Source organism: Pelodiscus sinensis, chromosome 2 (assembly GCF_052426305.1).
Source record: "Pelodiscus sinensis isolate ZL-2025 chromosome 2, ASM5242630v1, whole genome shotgun sequence".
NCBI lineage: Eukaryota > Metazoa > Chordata > Testudines > Trionychidae > Pelodiscus > Pelodiscus sinensis.
The window spans coordinates 62,118,364-62,137,892 of NC_143053.1; the positions used below are offsets into that span (position 1 = coordinate 62,118,364).

Genomic DNA, 19,529 nt, shown 5'->3' on the forward strand with positions numbered 1-19,529 from the left:
GCAATCTATTCTTAGTTTCACTGGATAACATTTCCTTGCCTGCAAGGTTAATATGTTCATCATCTTGATCTGGGGTTATCAGTCATCAGCCAGCAGGACATATGTGGTATCAACAGGGTTTTGCCCACGGGTTTTGCCCACGAAAGCTCATGATACCATCTACGGCTACGTCTACACTGGCATGATTTTCCGGAAATGCTTTTAACGGAAAAGTTTTCCATTAAAAGCATTTTCGGAAAAGCACGTCTAGATTGGCAGGATGCTTTTCCTCAAAAGCACTTTTTGCGGAAAAGTGTCCATGGCCAATCTAGACGCACTTTTCCGCAAAAAAGCCCTGATCGCCATTTTCGCGATCGGGGCTTTTTTGCGGAAAACAAATCTCTGCTGTCTACACTGGCCCTTCTGCGTAAAAGTTTTTCGGAAAAAGACTTTTGCCCGAACGGGAGCAGCATAGTATTTCTGCAAAAGCACTGACAATCTTACATGAGATCATCAGTGCTTTTGCGGAAATTCAAGCGGCCAGTGTAGACAGCTGGCAAGTTTTTCCGCAAAAGCAGATGATTTTGCGGAATAACTTGCCAGTCTAGACACAGCCTACATGTTTTGTTAGCCTATAAAGTGCTACTAGACTATTTGTTTTTTAAGTTTATCCAGTTACAGACTGACTCGGCTACCCCTCTGAAGTGTATTTGATGATTGGGGAGCACACTCACAAGCATGGATCGTCGGATTAGACAGGGCTAACACACACCCAAGATGGCAAAAAGGGGCTAAGGTGGGTTCTGAGTTAGGGTCCAGCATAAGTTCATACTGCCGTTGAGTCGTTCCCGATCCCTGTCATTCGGAGAGGAGACTTGAAGTCAGCTTTCCCTGCAACAGGGTTAGACAGAAGGCCTAACCCTCCTCTGTTGTGCCTGTTGTTGTGTGTGACTCTGGCAGCTTCCAGACCCAGTTATTCTATACTTCCCTAATCCTTTTTACCTTCCCTATCCTATAGATTATAAAAAGTATAGTTTCCTTTATAATTTTGTGTGTGGGTTCCTCTTTGGTGCCCTGATAGATGGATGAAAGGGGTGAGAACCAAATAAGAGCTTAGATGGATCTTTCTGGAGTCCTCCTGTCTCTTACAGTTATTTTGAAATAATGTTGCTGTGTGGACGTACTGTTAGGGATTTCTCAAAATACCACCATCAACATTTCAATCTTGATGACTGCTCACATAATTTTTTTCATTCTTCATATCTCCAATGGGGACCATACCACTCACAAAATTGCTTTCCAGATAGACAAGACAAAAGAAGAAACGAGTAGCTTCCCACATGTTCTAAAAAAATCATAGTTCATCATACAGTGCCTTAGCTTTCTGAGTATGCATCACTATTATACTCATCATTTACTAACTTGCAACAAGTCAACAGGGGCCAGTCATTTATAAGCAGCACTTCTGCAAAATAAATCTGTTGTTAAACAGGAGGGATGAGTTTCCTCCTATTGCCTCCACATAACAATTTCTTCAGTATTAGGAAGTTTTGTAGCTGTTTGAATCTCTCCAGTTTGCTACCCTGAATGGTGGAAATACTGCAGCAGCTGTAGTGAAAGATTTACTTCAGCAGCTACTATGCACAAAACTCCCCATGCTAAATCTGTTCTATGACACGCCACCCAAGATGAGATGCATTGCAATCTATTCTTAGTTTGTACTGGATAACATTTCTCTGCCTGCAAGGTTAATATGTTCATCATCTTGATCTGGGGTTATCAGTCATCAGCCAGCAGGACATATGTGGTATCAACAGGAAGCAATGAAACTCATATCCATGACCCTGGCTCTAATTTGGTATCCCAAAAAGGCAGTTCAGCATCTTCTGTGTCCAAGCTGTGTTTGTTATGGCAGAAGGCAGTGATAACGCATACATGTCAACACATTCTTTATGCAGCCTATTAGCGACAGATGATCTTTCAGCCAGAAGCAGAGAGTCAAGTGGCTCAACAGGATTAAAACAACAGTCAAATTGCTCATCTGAAAAAAGCGGTGGGTTCATATATAGCCAGTGCCATAAGGAGGCAGCACAGACCAGATTTTTAAGAAGCAAATGTGTGGTTCAGGAAAAGTTTGATTAATTATTAAGAGAATAATTACTAAGTGCAGCAAACAGCGCTACATTGAATGAGACTGTTTATTCTTGAGACCAGGTGCTAATGCCTGGCTCCTAAGCACAATGCACAGATTATTACAAGCAGTGTTTTTTTTTTTTTGCGATGGTACTGCACATTACTGGCACCTCCAGACGCAGTACCAGCACCTCTAGTCAGAGTTCAACACCTTTTCCCCTGGAGTACCGGCACCTTTTTTTTTTTTAACAAAAAAAGCACTGATTACAAGATAAATATTACATTCTGGAAGATAATTTTTATTCTGCTTCTTCCAAAATCATAACACTCCACAATATCTTCCTATCCCCATCACAAAACTATTCAGCTCAATTATAGCAATAAATCCGAGAGAGGGGAAACATGATATATTGTTATTCTTAGAGTGGAAAGTCTTAGGAAAGTGAGCAGTTATTGGTTTGGTCCAGGCATACTGCAATAGGGGTTGTACAAAATTCCACACATGGCTTTGCTGTAGTTGGTGGATCCTGATCCTGGTATTTCTGCTATTCCAATCTAGATCCTCTCGAGAGCAGATTGCCCATCAAATCATACTGTGTTGAGCACTGGCAATTAATAGTATTTGTTGATCTCTGATGGAAATACACACATAGTATAATAAAATGAATTTGAGATGGGCACTTAAACATTAACCCTGTAATCTTTTGCTAGAATCAGTCAGCTGACTGTGTTGATTTGACTGTATCAGGGATAGGGAACCTTTTTTTGGGTCGGGGGCCACTAACCAACAAAAAAAAAAAATCAGTCAGGGGCTGCACACAAGTGAGGAACAAAAACCCCACCCCTCACCAGCATGAACTCCCCAGTGTTGGGGGGAATTCCACCCTCGGGCTGGATCCAGGCAAGCTGGGGGCTGCATCTTAGGTTCCCCACCCCAGGACTATATAAATGTTGATATTGTTAGGGCAGTGGTTCTCAAGTTCTTCCACTTGAGGAGCCCTTAAAATTCCTTTCCCGTGTACCTAGGTTCTAGCTTGTGCCCCTTCCATGTAAGAATATGATAAGAGAATATGATAAGGGTGGCTGGCCATGACCCCCAGGTTGAGAAATAAAAACAAGCTGATGATAAAACTGTTTTTGCAAATAACAGGTTTATTCCTACTCTCACTCATTTCAATGGGAATAAAATTAGATCCTAACATTGCGAAATCATGTCTGAGTGCAGTCATTCATTGTTTATTTATTTTGATATTGTGATAGGATAGTTTGTCCCTAAAGGTTGTGTTTCTCCAAACGATCTATGGACCCACTCTGAGAAAGCTGTTACTGGGCCACTCTGGTTTGTTTACTTACCGGTTCTGTAGCCACAGTGCCTCGCAGCTCCCATTGGTGGTGGTTTGCTGTTTGTGGCCAAGGGGAGCCACATGACCCAGGACAAGCAGCCAATAGGAGATGCTGCGTGCCTGTGGAGCTGGTAAGTAAACAAACTGGAGCACCCAGTAGCTGCTCTCAGAGTGGGTCTACATATGACTTTGAGAAACACTGCCTTAAGTGTTTCTTATCCCCTCATCATAACTCCGGTCATCTGAAGAAGAGGGCTGTGCCCACGAAAACTCATGATACCATCTACATGTTTTGTTAGTCTATAAAGTGCTACCAGACCATTTGCTTGCTTTTCTTTTCTGTAACAGCCTAACTTAGCTACCTCCTGAAGCTACTGCCTTAAGAGTAATGCTGACTAAGGGTCAACCCACCCTGGCATGTGGGATGACCATGAAAAGGGTCAAAGGTGTGTGCACGCATGCACACACACGAGAAGAGACGGTCCCGGGATGTCCCTGGGATGAAATTCTGTCATGATTTCTTTTCTGCCAGCATGCTGGCAGTGGGAGCAGTCCTCCAAGACAAGCTGGGAAAAGGTGACCAACACAAAGGCTGCCTCCTCACTCATCATTGCAGAGTACACACCAATAGAGAAACTGCTAGGCAGCCTGCTCAGGGAGAAGGGGCCAGCTGAGGGAGAAGTTGGGAAAGGCCTGACGGCTGACAAAAACACAACTCAGCTCCAGAGAGAAGTGATAGCCCCTTAAGGAGGACTATTGAAGGAACAGAACCTGGACACCGTATGTGAAGCAAGCAGGAAAGTTTATTACACACACAGCGCTGTCAGAGTGTCACGTCGCTTGTTAGGGGTCAGTGAACACTGCCAAACAATAGGTTACAACTAATTATATAGGATGCTCAATGGGCAGATCAAAGTGATGTGGGGAGGGGTAAGATCCTGGACCCTTGGATAGGTGCTAATTGTGAGGCAAAATAAGAGCAATAATATAAAGTTACATAATGTTTCCAGTAAAACAAGTATTTAAACAAAGCAGACATCAATTATCAATTATGTGTTAAGTGGTAATATGTCTGTCAGCTTCAAGAAGGTATCTCTGCAGGATGTGGTCCATCTGGGGATTAAATCTGAGACACCAAAGATAAAATAGGGGTTCTTAACAGAATATCAAAGCCTGCCTCAGACATTTTTATCCTATAACCATGAAATCTGATAAACAGCATCAGAACAGAGAGCTGAAGAGACTTCTGCGTGAGGAGACAGTGAGGGGACTAATAATACTATAGTCCAATTCCAGACAGGAGAGCAGAAGAGTCCTGCCAAAGGAAAGACTAGAAGGCATAACCCAGAGAAGGAAGTGAGAAGGGTTCCAGAAATAGAGCTTTTTTATAGGCACAGGAAAGAAGAGTCTCTTGAAGAAAGGAGCTAGACTCAGCATGTTGAATTAAGGTAAAGTTGAGGAATGGCCCTGGGTGTAGCTAATTTATGTTGATGGCTCTTGAGTTTTGCTAATAAATAAGACCCTTGGAAAAGGAGTTCTCTTTGATTAAAAGCAACTATTTGGCCTTGTTTATAAGCTGGGTGAAAGGAGGTGAGGTTGGGCTCACTGAGGGGCTAGCTCCATCTGACTAAAAAAGGGTGAACTGGGATAACCTGGATGCTATCACAAATACATATGAAACACACACTGCTCATGAGAGATATAACTGTAGGTTCTCTAAAGTTTGTTTGCCCCAAAATACCTCACAATAGGTGTAGTGTTGGATTCTCATTGGTATGGTACAGATTGGGGGGTAAACAATTATACCTGTTTATATTTTCCTCCTGCAGCATTTGGCAGCCTCACTTATAGGATCTGATGGACAATGTGTTTTTTTCCTCCTGAGTAAGGCTGTGATGCTGCAAAGAGGCTTGCATGGGCAGATACTGCACCCTGTTGGAGACCCCATGATTTGACTGTAAGCTCTTCACTTCAGTAGAGGCTCTGTATGGGTGCAGGAGTTTTCTTATGCTGAATTCATTGTTGTACTGAGGCTTAACCATTATAATACTCAGGAGCAAATCCAGATGCATATTGACAAAGGGCTACAGTAATAGCAAACCTTCAGTGAGACATACCCTTTTACTAGCACTTAGCTTTATACCTTTGTATGTGAACTGGTAAAATATTTTCCCAATCAACCTATATATAAAAACATACTACATTTGAAGCAGAAAGTTTGAAGGTTCAGTTTTTTTAGTTCTGTATTGAACAAGCCAGCATATATGTTTTCTTGAGAGATGAACACACCCACCCAAAACCAAGCCGTGCAAAATGACACTGCATCTCCCCTCTTCTCATTATACCTCCCTTCTTTCCCTTTTGTCTTCTCATATCTCAGCATCTGCACTGATTTTAGTAAAATGTGGGCTGCTGGGCAAAACTCCAGGATCTATCATGCCTTGTTGACTCTATTTTAAGAGGGATAAGGGATCTTTGGAAAAGGCTTTATTTTCCGCAAGATCCGCGTCTAGACTGGTGCTTTTTTCCAGCAAAGCTCCGTGCCGAAAAAAAGCGGCAGCCATTTTTATGCTAATGAAGCAGGGGAGATTTAAATCCCCGCTTCATTAGTAATTGCGATACGTCTAATTTGCATCCCTTTTACGAAAAAGGGATGCAATCTAGACGTAGCCAGAGAGTGAAATTCCTTCAACTGATTTCAGTGAGTTCAGGATCCCATGAGGCTAGGATCCTTATTGGCTGGTTTCTCATTCAAAAGCCAAAATCCTAATAAAAATAATTCATTGATATAAATTTATTTTTTTAGAAATGTCAACCAAAACCTAGAGTGAGCTTTAATACACTGCATAATCATGCTGTTAAGGATAAACTTTTCACAGTGAATTGATTTACATCAAGGCTTTTTAAATCATTAATTGTTTGGTAATTGTGACATTGTAAGGAGCGTGGGAGGAGTAATAGAGTACATGTAATGCTAAGTGACTTACCTTTTCATTTCCTTGCTTTGTGTAGTTTTGCATCAGCTATGTTAACGGTGTAGAAAAATTAATAGCTTGACAACAAAGGGTTTTTGTATGTTAATAGTGAAATGTACAATTGTAAAATGCAAAAAGTATGAATCATTTATTATACATTCTGATCCCTCCATCTGCCCTTTTTGTAGCCAGTCTATCAAATCCAGTTGCTCATTCAAATTGCAAAACAGATGACAGGCATAGGGAAACAGGACAGTGCTTTGCTTGGGAAAAACAAATACATTTGGGGCCAGAGAACGGCATGGTCAGATCCTTTCAGAAGTCTAACTTTTGTGCGGACCACACTCTTGACTTGTGTAAGGGGACTGTTACCCCTTACTAAAACTCTGTGGGAGTTTTTTGGTTTACCAGCTTCAGAAGGGGAAGGGTTCTTGAGACTGACAGACCCCAGAGACAATGGAACGCAGTCAACACTCCAGCTCAGCCTGACTGACAGGTTGTAAGTGGGGATTGTTCTGGCTCCGTCTCTGAACAAACAAGCTGTGTGCAGAAGAAAGAGGAGTACAAGAAGAAGTCCTGCAGCGACAGAACCAGACACAGACTGGCCAAGCAGTGCAGACCCTGTGTTGAGCAGCAGACTGGCAGTGCTCAGAAAGCCAAAAGGAACAGAGAAACAACACAAGGAGCTAGAACTGGCCAAGCAGCACAGCCTGCAGCCGGATGTGGTGAGCTACTGGGACCTGCAAAGTGTGGGGAAAGGCTCTGGACTGGGAGAGGGGTCTGGCCACTTAGAGACTGAGGCTGTGTGGTCACTGCCAGTGCAAGTGTGTCCAGCCTGCAGCCCCTTGCAGCACTTCCAGGGCTTCTAAGGAAGAGACTGTGAACTGTCCTTACACTCTGCAGACTGCTGTGTTGATGTCCCTGTGCTACAGAGCAGGGCTGTGTGTTCTCATTTAACCATTCTCATTGTTTCTTATTCTATTCTCTTTAATCAGTTGATGTTTAATAAATTGTATTTGCTTTGAACCTTATGAAGTGATCACTGGGCCAAGAAGGCCTGCAGTGTAAAGAGAGCACCTCGGAGTGGGGACACCCTAACTGCTGCCCCTAGTGATTACAAGGTCAGGGATTAAGCCCCAGGAAACCTGGGCCCAGCCTTGTTGGGGTTTCAAGGGCTCTGCTACTCAGGAGAGTGGAGGGGGAGCCCTCAGGATCAGGGAGCCGTGGGGTAAAGGAAGTGGGAGCGGGGACTCAGATCCTTTCGCTGGTTCATTTCACCGGGGTGTATAGAAGCCAGGAAAGTTCCCCACAAGAGCGGGACCATTCCCCCGCTTACACTTGGGAGGTCTCTTGGTATCTATAAGGGCTGAAATCACAGGTCCTGAAGGCTCCTTTGAAAAACTGAGATGGGGCTGGGTAGTAGGGGCATGACCTCCTCTTCGCACAGCAATGAAACTTTGGGTTGGGGGCGTGTCCCACTCCTCCCGCCCTGCCAGACAGGTTGGGCAGAACAGCTCGGGGCGCTGTTCCCGGGATCTTTGGGCTTAGATCCAATGGCTAATCTGCCACTGACCTCCACGTGGTCCCCCGCCCGCACGAGAACTCGCCTGCTGGCCGCAGCGTGCCCTGTAGGGTTAAGCGCGGCCGGGCCGGGCCCGCAGGGGCGGGTGAGCCCAGGGTTCCTGACTCGCTCTGCCCGGGCCTGTTTGGCCATGGGGAGGGGAGCGGCGTGTCCGCCCTCAGGCTGCTCGGGGGCATTTGACCGCCGCTCGCCCGCGTCGTGGCGCATCGCGCAGCAGCGCCCGGCTCTGCAGCCCGCATGTCCCAGGAGAGGCCGCCCGCCCCGCTGGGGCACCTCAGCGAGCTGCCCGACAGCTCCCCGCTGGTGGGAGCCGCCGTGGCGGAGCTGCGGCGCCGAGCCGAGGCTGACCGCGGCCAGGACTGGCCGCTCGCGCTCACCGACTCCTTCCTGCTCAGGTTCCTGCGCGCCCGGGACTTCGACCTGGCCCTGGCTTGGAAGGTGGGGCCCGGCTCCGCGCTGCGCGTCCCACCGCCGCCCTCGGAGGCTGGTGCGGGGAGCGGGAAGGGACGTGTCCCGGGTGTGAGGAGAGCAGCGCCGGACGCCGGGACAGTGTCTGCTTGTCTGCAGCGTCTGGTCCAAGCTCTTGGTCGGTCTGTCTGTCTGTCTGTCAGAGCAGGGGCTGATCCCCAGCGGGGAAAGGGTGAGCGAGCTCGTCACACCGCGCACCCGCATCGTATGGGCGCGCAGTTGGGTTGCGGGGAAAATAGAGCGTTAGCCCTGCTCCTACCAAGAGCTCAGTGTGGCAGGTTCCTGTGCTCCCAGGGAACCATGCTGAAGTCAATGAGACGACTCCCAGTGTAGGTCCCAGGGACTGGTCTCGGTGCTGTAATAACTGAGTCAAGGAAATGGCTGTAGGATGTAGTAGGGATTGGACTTGGAGCAGTTGGTTTGGTAAGTAAACCACGTTCTTTAACTATTCAAAGCCACACTGGGATGCCCACCTCGAAAATGATGCCATGGAAGTGCACGCTATTAACTTTCTGCAGTCTTACTTCTGTTACATTTGCAGTACAGGTTTAGATGCCCTAACGTCAGGAAGTGAAACAATTAAAGGATGCTCCTAGTATTAAAAATCACATTCTTCTCTTACAAGTAACAGTTGGAGTTACTATAACTCAAAGAGATTAGGAAAAGTATTTTCCTGTGTTGCTGAGTTTGTTCATTTAGTGCATTTGAATTCAGTATGTAGTGAATTTCACCATTTTCCTGTTTATGTGGTAATTATTTACAAAGTTTTTAAAAAACGGGTAAAAAGTTAAAACCATCAGTGTCCCTTTAAAGTTTCTCAGGGCAATATTAACTTACCTGCATTGCATATGTGTTCTGTTTTAATTGAAATTGATGTGTGTGAGTTAGTGTGGCCAACACACCTTATTACCAGCTGTGTAATATTGCCTTAGACCAGGATTTTTCACTTACTGGTTCTCTGATAAATTAATATGGCCAACTCTGCAAGTTCAAAAGTCATGAAATACGCCTGCCAAAATCTTTTAATGTTTTCCATTTTATTTACATATGGGTTGTGAGACCAAATGCTTAGGTCACCTTGTGATCACACAGAAAAGCTACATAAGAGCTAGAAACGTAAGCCCTACACTTGCACACATGCTTAACTTTACCATTACTTGAAGTCAATGGGATTACTTAGAGTAGCAAAGTCAAGCACATGCAGAAGCAATTTCAGGATTGAGATCTTACTTTAAAAAAAAAAAAAGATTCTCATGTAATTACTTGAGTCCATGTTATAGGATTTAATAAAAACAATAAATATGGCAAGACTTCACATAAAATGGAGAACTTGCAACGCTACCAAATAGATGGGCATGACAGAATTTGGCTCATGGTTGTGCACTTTTTTGTGATTAGTTGGCATCGAATGATGTGTTGTAGGTGTTTCCTCTGTGGAGAAACATAAATAAAATGTGGTGTGTGCAGACCCAATCCTGGACCATAGATGCTTCTAAGCCCTCTGGTATACTTGTTTATGGATTCTAGGGCATGCTTCCAGGCACAGACCTCTGGTTTCAGCCTTTCTTGGGGACTGGAACCCTGCAGTCAGACTACCCTAGATCCCCAACTTGCCCTAGATCTTTAAACCTCACAGGCAGCCAACTGCATTGACACATGTGACATTTCCCAAGTAGACCCAGGGTTGTGAGGCACTTGGTCCCCTGGACACTTTCAGTATTTGTGGATTTGTTGCTTCCAAAGAAACAACCCCCGCCCCCCCCCCAGCTTGCCTGTTTCCCTTCAGCTTGCCACTTAACTCACTTTGGTATGTTTAGGGTGAAATCAAGTGAGAGTTTATTTAACAGGACACAGAGTCAAGTAACAGCAAGTAGATGTATTGGAAATATATAACATAAAATTATAACATCTCTGAAAGCCTATAGTTAAATTAACTAGGTAGCCTAATGTCTTATAAGGATTTGATGTGAGCATTAATCTACAATGCCTTAGAGCCAGGTTGGCTGGCACCCGTTTTATGATCAAGCACACTGTCAGCTTGCCTTGATGAAGAACCCTGTTTCCTTGCACACCAAGATATACCAGAACAATCTTTGTCTTCATTCATAAACAGGACCCCTTCTTCTACACCTCTTCCCCATGCCTCACCTCTCCTGCACACACACCTCCTCTCTTACACATAATCCCCCTGCCCTAGGTAATCATCCAAATCCTCTGCTTTCCCCCCACTCCCTTCCCAGATCACAGCTCCCTCCAGACCCTGCACTCTCTCATGCACCCATACCTCCTCCTGGACCCTGCAACCCAAGCACCTGCCCTAGATCACAACCTTCTCCTTCACCCAGGCTCCTTTTCAGGTCCCACCCCCTCTCCCAGTTCCCTTCTGCACCCAACCACTGTGCCAGACCCTGCACCCCTTCCATAGAAAAGTGCCACCCTTGGTCACTCTCAAAATTCTTAAGTGGCCTCCTAAGAAAAATTGCCCACCCCGGTCTACACTCTGCTTGCCTGCCATTCTTCACAACATATTATTCTCTGCTACCTTGAACTTCTTTTTTTCCATCTCAATAAGACCCTCTGTTTCCAAACCATAGAGTGGGCAGGAACACACATAGCATATGCTTTTGTAATAGTAAAAGCAAATATGTAAAACACTGAAACAAATTCAATTAAGCAACCTGGCTGACTCCCAAACTTTACTCTTGAAAAGCTGGTGGGACTGCATGCCTTGACAATTTAAAAACAAACTCCAAAAGTAGATAAATAGCTTTTGTAAAGGATTGCCAGGGAAAACATGCATGAGTAGAAAAGGGTTAATTCTAAGTGGAGTATTGGCAGAAATTTGTCTTCCTTGGGCTGAATACAGAAATCCTTTGCCACAGAAAAGATTAAGCACAGTCAGGGCACTGAATGTGCAATACGGTTTGAATACACAAACAAGGAAATCTTTTTTTCCTATGCAACTTTAGGAAGACAGGTTGGCAGCATGGTCACCTACTGAAGAATAACACTGGCAAGAGAATTGTACTGTCATTGACATTGCTGATACTCTTCTAGGAACAAAATGCAGGACAATGTAGCACTTTAAAGACTAAGGCAGGGATCTGCTATTTATACTGCAATAACACCAATTCTTAGCTCTTACAGTGGTTTGCATCAATATGTCTCAAACTGCTTTATGGAAGAGGTCAGTATCAGTACCACCAATTTACAGATGGAGACACTGAGGATATATATAGGCACCTTAACTCTTAACTTAGATTGAGGGGAGATTTGACTGGACAACAGTGTTCCTTCTAAGAGTTTCCAACCATGAGCAGAGTGAGTTTTGGCTTGTGCACAAATATTAAGGTAAGGTTCTCTGGTTTTGATGTGTGCCACAAGGCACCCAATTTATTAACACACACACTCCTGGCCGCCAGAGCTGATACCCTCTCCCCCACCGTGCGGCAGATCCTGTTCCCAGCCACCAGAATAGACATTCCTCTTCCCCCCCGACCATGCGGCATGTCCCGTTCCTGGCCACCAGAGCAGACCCCTACCCCCGCAATACAGCGGATCCCATTCCCAGCCCCAGACACTAGAACGGGCCCTGGTCCTCCCTTCTGGCCCCCGGCTAAGTGGCATCCTCACTCACTTGAGCAGCTGCCCCCTCCCTGTGACATGGCTGCAGCAGGTCCTGGCCCTTCGTGCCAGTGGCTCCCTCACCACACTGTCTCAGCTGGCTCCACCCACTGGAGCAGCTGCCTGACTTGCGAGTGCTGTTGTGCCACTCTCCAGACAAGGTGGGTGGGGAAAGAATTTTTTGTGCGTAGCAAAGCACTTTAACTGGAACTATGAGGAATCTTTCTCATTCTGGGTGAGTACCCTCTCCCTAGCTCTAGGTTATAAGAGGCATGGTATCATCCTTCCCGAGTATTTGTGGCATCAGGACCTGAAAACATTAGGTAATTCTGGGCTCTCAGTGCTCTAGAATCCTGTTACAAGAAAAAAACTTAAAGAGGAGAATTTAGTAACAGTGGTTACTGAGATCTGTGAAGAGTGAGACAAAATATTAATGTCTGTTTCATTTACCGGTGATGTGTGAATCCAAAACAATGCCATGTAGTCAGTTTTCTCCTAAGTACCCATGGAATCAGAAACATATGCATGAAAACTGTCATTCTTCACAGCTGTTTTTTTGATGGAAACAAAATATACTCCTTGTCATATTGAATACTTTCCTAAGCTAGCTTGAGAAATGTTAGAGAGCAACCATGCCTGCAATAGGAATGTTACATTTGGGCTCTATTGCATAAACTTTTCAGCTTTCAGTTCATTGTTTATATTGCAGAACTGCAATGAAGAATACAATTATTAAAGTTCAAAATTGGCTAGCCATTCTTTGGCATTCTTCCACCATGCTTGCCAGATTTCATGGCATATAGAAGGAGCTAGGTATGCCTCAACTTAGTTCAAGATATTATACAGGCAGTCCCCGGGTTACGTACAAGATAGGGACTGTAGGTTTGTTCTTAAGTTGAATCTGTATGTAAGTCGGAACTGGCGTCCAGATTCAGACACTGCTGAAACTGACCGCCAGTTCTGACTTACATACAGAATCAACTTAAGAACCCCAGGCGTCCCCAAGTCAGCTGCTGCTGAAACTGATCAGCAGCTGATTCCAGGAAGCCCGGGGCAGAGCAACTCTGCCTGGGGCTTCCTGTAGTCAGCGCTGGTCAGTTTCAGCAGAAGCTGACTTGGGGATGCCTGGGGCAGAGCAGCTGGGGTGCTACTGGACCAACCCAGCAGCACCCCATCTGCTCTGCCCCAGACGTCCTGATTCAGCCGCTGCTGAAACTGACCAGCAGCGGCTGAATCAGGACCTGGGGCAGAGCAGCTGGGGTGCTGCCGGGTTGGTCCAGTAGTGCCCACGGGCGCTGCAGGACCAATCGGCAGCGCCCCAGCTGCTCTGCCCCAGAGTCCAAAACAAAAGCCTGGTCTGCTGGGGGGGGGGGGGGGAGCACACTAGCTGCGCCCCCCCCCCCCCCAGCAGACCAGGGACACTGGGAGCAGAGCCGCAGCGGCAGCGGGGTGCCGCGCCTCTGAGGCTTTGCTCTGGCAAAGCCTCTGAGGCGCGGGACCCCCCGCGGCTGCGGCTTCAGTCAGGGTGCCTGTGGTCTGCTGGGGACGGTCCCCAGCAGACCACAGGCACCCTGACTGAAGCCGCAGCCGCGGGGGGGTCCCGCGCCTCTGAGGCTTTGCCAGAGCAAAGCCTCAGAGGCGCGGGGAACCGCCGCTGCTGCCGCTCCAGTCTGGGTGCCTGTGGTCTGCTGGGGACGGTCCCCAGCAGACCACAGGCACCCGGACTGAAGCCGCAGCCGCGGGGGGGTCCCGCGCCTCTGAGGCTTTGCCAGAGCAAAGCCTCAGAGGCGCGGGGAACCGCGGCGTCCCCAGCAGACCACAGGCACCCGGACTGAAGCCGCAGCCGCGGGGGGGTCCCGTGCCTCTGAGGCTTTGCCAGAGCAAAGCCTCAGAGGCGCGGGACCCCCCCGCGGCTGCGGCTTCAGTCCGGATGCCTGTGGTCTGCTGGGGACCGTCCCCAGCAGACCACAGGCACCGGGTCTCATGCGGCAGCAGCGGGGGTTCCCGCGCTTCTGAGGCTTTGCTCTGGCAAAGCCTCAGAAGCGCAGGAACCCGCCCGCTGCTGCCGCTTGGGTCCCGGTGCCTGTGGTCTGCTGGGGACGGTCCCCAGCAGACCACAGGCACCGGCACCCAAGTGGCAGCAGCAGCGGTTCCCGCGCTTCCGAGGCTTTGCTCTGGCAAAGCCTCAGAAGCGCGGGAACCCGCCCGGTGCCCCTGGTCTGCTGGAGACGGTCTCCAGCAGACCAGGGGCACCGGAGCAGCTTACGAACGGGGCTTTCTCGCCCCGACTTCCGGGGCGAGAAAGCTCCGTTCGTAACTGCGGATCCGACGTAAGTGCGGATCCGCGTAAGTCGGGGACTGCCTGTATCAATATGGAGCACTGCTTTCCCTTTTTTTTTTTTGGGAAAAGGCAAAACGCTGAGTTTGTTAAGAATACAGTATCGAAGCAGCTAGCATATGTTTCATAAAGACAAGCTTTCCCCACCCCCCCACCCATACAGCGGTCCTGCAGATGGTTGTCGTGCCTCAAGTCTGTCTTGCTGGCTAGGCAAGGCTGACTGAGTGAGTAGTTCCTCTGAGGTTTGGCTTTGCAGGACCGAACGTATAATGACAACCTCTCCCTCCCCACGTTGTACATGTAAGTCCCCATTGGAGTCTGTGTCCGGGTTTTAAAGTGTTATATTGCAATCCTTGATATGTTGTTTTTGGTATTTCCCCACAGTTATCCTTTGATGGTTATTGTCAGGCTTCTTATCATTGTCTCTTGTTTGTGTCTCATTCTTGGTATATATCTGCCTGTCTCCCGGATTCATCAATTCTGCTAATTTAATTCAGCCTCAGACACAATGGATGTTTCCTGGTTATCTTCAAAGTTCTCACTTCTTGATCACCTGGGCATTTGTGAAGGCTTTCAGACTTACACACATCCTCCACTCACACCACACAATTTTGCAGTTTCAGACAAGATTAATAGTTACTAAATGAATAACAAAAAGAACGGAATCTTGCACAACTTAGTTTGTGATGCAGATGAGGGTACAACTTAATCTGTAATGCTAACAGGAAGCAAGACCTTACAGTAAACATTATCCAGTCATGAGAGAGAGAGTAGAATAGAAGCATACAGAACTTATAAGCAAATCATTATGCATCATACCTATATTCTTAAAGCCAATACTAATATACTACATTTTCCCTACGATAGTCCACAAATACTCACAAAAATCAGTGGGATTGTTTACAAAATAAGATAGTAGTGTGAACCAAGGTGGTAGATCTGTGTGCCTGATAATTTTTAGCTGAGGAGCAAAAGATGAAAATTACATCTGACTGTCTCCTGGCAGACTGTTTTTGAAAGTGGTATATTATCTTCAGTAATTTTTATAGGGAAATGTTCTAACCAAGTGTCATTTGACTTCCCTTATGTGCCATTAACATTGCAGGTGCAAATATTACTGATTTTTAAATCACTGCTAGCTTGTGTGTCTAAAATATGCACTGACAGGAGCAGTTCTGCACTGGTTGGGGTCTTGACCAGGCCATGGACGGGACTGCTTTCATCTAACTCTGGTTGTATCCAACAGCATCCTGATTTTCTAAGCTTTGATTCTCTCATGAACAGAACCCACTAGCTACAGTAAACTTCTGATAATCTGGCACCTTTAGGACCCAGGGGGTACCGGATTATCAGATATGCCGGACTATCGGAAGAGGGGGCTATAGCCCCCCCTTCCGATAGTCCGGCTCTGCCCCAGGCGTCCCTGATTCAGCCACTGCTGGTCAGTTACAGCAGCGGCTGAATCAGGGATGCCTGCAGCAGAGCAGCTGGAGTGCTGCCGGTTTGCTCCGGTAGCGCCAACCCTTGGCGCAGCGAGACCAACCCGGCAGCACCCCAGCTGCTCTTGGGGACGCCTGGAGCAGAGCAGCTGGGGTGCTACTGGATTGGTCCGGCAGCGCCTCTCCTCGGTGCTACTGGACCAACCCGGCAGCCCCCCTGCTGCTCTGCCCCAGGTGTCCCCAAGTCAGCTGCTGCTGAAACTGATCAGTGGCTGACTCCAGGAAGCCCGAGACAGAGCTGCTCTGCCCCCGGCTTCCTGGAGTCAGCCGCTGGTCAGTTTCAGCAGCGGCTGAATCAGGATGCCTGGGGCAGAGTAGCTGGGGGGCTGCCGGGTTGGTCCCATAGCGCCGAGGAGCGGCGCTACTGGACCAACCTGGCAGCACCCCAGCTGCTCTGCCCCAGGCGTCCCCAAGTCAGCCGCTGCTGAAACTGATCAGCAGCTGACTCCAGGGAGCCCGGGGCAGAGCAGCTCTGCCTGGGGCTTCCTGGAGTCAGCTGCTGGTCAGTTTCAACAGCAGCAGAATCCCGAGGCTTGGGACAGAGCAGCTGGGGCACTGCGGGGTTGGTCTCCACAGTGCCGCACCTCGGCGCTGCAGGGACCAACCCGGCAGCACCCCAGCCGCTCTGTCCCAGGTGTACCCAAGTCAGCTGCTGCTGAAACTGACCAGCGGCTGACTCCAGGAAGCCGGGGCAGAGCAGCTCTGTCTCCCGCTTCCTGGAGTCAGCCGCTGATCAGTTTCAGCAGCGGCCGAATCGGGGACAGCTGGGGTGCTGCCAGGTTGGTCCCGCAGCCCCGAGGGGCAGCACTAGGGTACCTACCCGGCAGCACTCCAGCTGCTCTGCCCCCGGCTTCTCCGATTCAGCCGCTGGTCAGTTTTAGCAGCGGCTGAATCCTGGAATCTGGGGGCAGAGCAGCTCCGATGGTCCGGCTGCCCGGAGCACTTCTGGGTTCCTGATGGTGCCGGACCATCAGGAGTGCCGGACCATCAGATGCTGGAGCATCGGAGTTTTACTGTACTTACAGTAGTTGTCTTTTAATAGAACAATTAATTATTGAAAATGGGTGCACAACTCATAATAGAGGAAAAGGGAAGAAAGTAAAACTGTAGATTTTTGGTAAGCTTTTTGCAAAGTAAATGTTTGCTGATGATTCAGCTTTTGTTCATGAAGGACAACAGAAAAAGTACACATAGTGTTGCCAGTTCATTCTGTTTAGTTTGGCACAAGGTGTTCAGGATTACCAAATTTCAGAGTGCTGTTTACCAGCACAGTGAATTTCAAATCACATTACTTTCAGGCTATGTCTAGACTATATCCCTCTTTCAAAGGAGGGATGTAAATTAGCAGGGCTCGACAAATTATGGAAAACCCTTCTCACCAGACAAAAAAGGGACTCTCCACCCCCCCTCCTCCAAAAAATGTTTTTTTTTAATGGCATAAATTCCTAATAAGAACAGTAATTACTAATAAGTTCCCCTCCTGCTCTTTTCCTCATTGTCTGCACTGGGCCTCCTGGGATTTGTTTCTCCTGAACCCCTGTCCCTTGGTGCCTTCCCCTTTCTTCTTCTTCTTCTTCTTCTTCTTCTGACCTCCTCCCTTCCCCTCCCCTCCAGCGGTGGATACAGGGCAGGGCGAGCAGGGCGGCTTCCAGAGGCCCTGTGCATGCACCGTAGTGCCACGGTGTATGCACCATGTCAAAGGGGGGGGGCCGCAAAATTGTGCTGCCCGGGGCCCCGCAAAACCTTCATCCGCCCCTACTCCCCTCCACACCCCTCAGCACAAGCCCCTTCCCCATATTTTCACCCTCCCCTGCCATCCCCTTCCTTCAGCACAGCACAGCACAAGCCCCTTCCCCTCCCCTACCTGGCTTCTGCCTTCCACTTTGCGGGGTTGCCGGATCCTTTTTGAATCTGGCGGTTGCCGGCCGTGACGTCAGGACGCAACGTCACGCCAGCGTCCTGGCGTCTGCCGGCGTCCTGCCCTCTGGCTCTTGTCCCACCTTCTCGCGCGGGAGCCCCTGCACTCACCAGCTGGTAAAATCTACTCGCCATGGGCGAGCAGGCAAGTGTATTTGTTGAGCCCTGTGAATTAGACATATCGAAATTGCAAATGAAGCTCTGATTTTAATTTCCCATGCTTCATTTGCATAATTGTCACAGCATTTTTTCAAAAAATGCTATTTCGAAAGTGAAACCATGGTCTAGACATAGTTCTTTTGAAAAGAAAAGCCTTTTTTGCAAGATCCACGTCTAGACCGCGGTTTCACTTTCGAAATAGTGTTTTTCTAAAAAACCTACCATGACACAATTATGCAAATTAAGCATGGGAAATTCAAATCCTGGCTTCATTTGCAATTTCGATATGTCTAACTTACATTCGAAAGAGGGATGTAGTTTAGACGTACCCTCAGTTATCAATAGCTTAATTTTCCTGCATGTTGAAAACATAAAAAACACCCCTTACAAAATTCTCTAAATATTATTAGCCTAGACTGAGAGCTAATTTATATACTTAATTATAACTCTTAACTGATAAAACTGGTTTGATTGTGAATTACTTGGTTTAGGAATCATCAGTTTCCATCTTGTATATAGTGTTCAAGAAAGATGGACTCTAACCTGGTTAAAGATCTTTAACTACTACTGAATAAATAATTTTAGGGTATGTTAGGAGTGGAAATTTACCTCCATATTTTCAGGGATACATTCTGGAGATATCCGTGAAATTGCAAACAGCAAAACTGTGGATGGTGAGGTCTTGTTTTATATCTCTTCCTGTTTTATAAGTAGAGGTGAGAGAGATGTTGGGTCTTCTCCATCAGTTTCTTTCTTGTCAATTTATTTATGACACCTTCAAATGCCTTTATGAGAGCGGGGACGGGGGAGGGAGAGGGAAGAATATGCTGTAAAATACACTGTTTATTTAAAAAGACAAAGACAAAGACAAAGTAGAAGAAAGGGTAAGAAGTCAGTAATCTCAGTAAATATCCCACTTTAGCTTGCTATGTGGTAACAGAAGAGGAGGATTGGGTTTCACTTTGACTCTTTCATAGTCTGCAATTCTAGACCCTGGAAAAACTGGTTAGAACAATTAGACATAGAAGTGAGACATTGAAAAGCTGGTACTTTGTTCTATTACTTTATTGGCTATTATTTCTAGCTCTGTTAGTTGGGCTCTTGAAAAATGGGGTAACTATAGAGATTGTCTCTTTATTCACAATGTAATTTTGCTTCAGAAAAAAATGTTTGTCTTTGAAAATGTGCTGATTAGATTAGTTTTATTAATCTGAGTGCTAATAAAATAAAAAATAATGAATAATTATTTAATGCTGAATATAAGCTACTATTAGGAGCTTATGTACGTGCACCTGTATATAATATTTTAAATTCCGTATGTGCTAGAAAGTGTAACAAATAAGAAATGAGCTTGTTCAACAATATGGAATTGGTTTGGTTGATTGAACAACAGGTACTGAAATTGTAACTGAAACAGCAAGAAAAGAATGATTAAGTAGACAAGTTGTAAACTAGGGATGTTAACTATCAGGTATTTGGATAAACATGTAACTGCTGGAAGTTTTAGTGGTT

General features: G+C 46.9%; 1 protein-coding gene across 2 annotated transcripts in view; it reads left to right on the forward strand.

The window, feature by feature from the left end:
* The first annotated feature begins 8,026 nt into the window (after nt 1-8,026).
* TTPA (alpha tocopherol transfer protein) overlaps nt 8,027-19,529 on the forward strand; it is a 34,470-nt gene continuing 22,967 nt past the window's right edge. Inside the window, exon 1 of one of the 2 annotated variants that reach the window (XM_075920621.2) lies at nt 8,027-8,450. In XM_075920621.2, coding sequence (XP_075776736.1) covers nt 8,250-8,450 — 201 coding nt within the window. In that variant the 5' untranslated portion in view covers nt 8,027-8,249. The remainder of the gene's footprint in view (nt 8,451-19,529) is intronic. The other variant, XM_006113644.5, reaches the window with a different exon arrangement.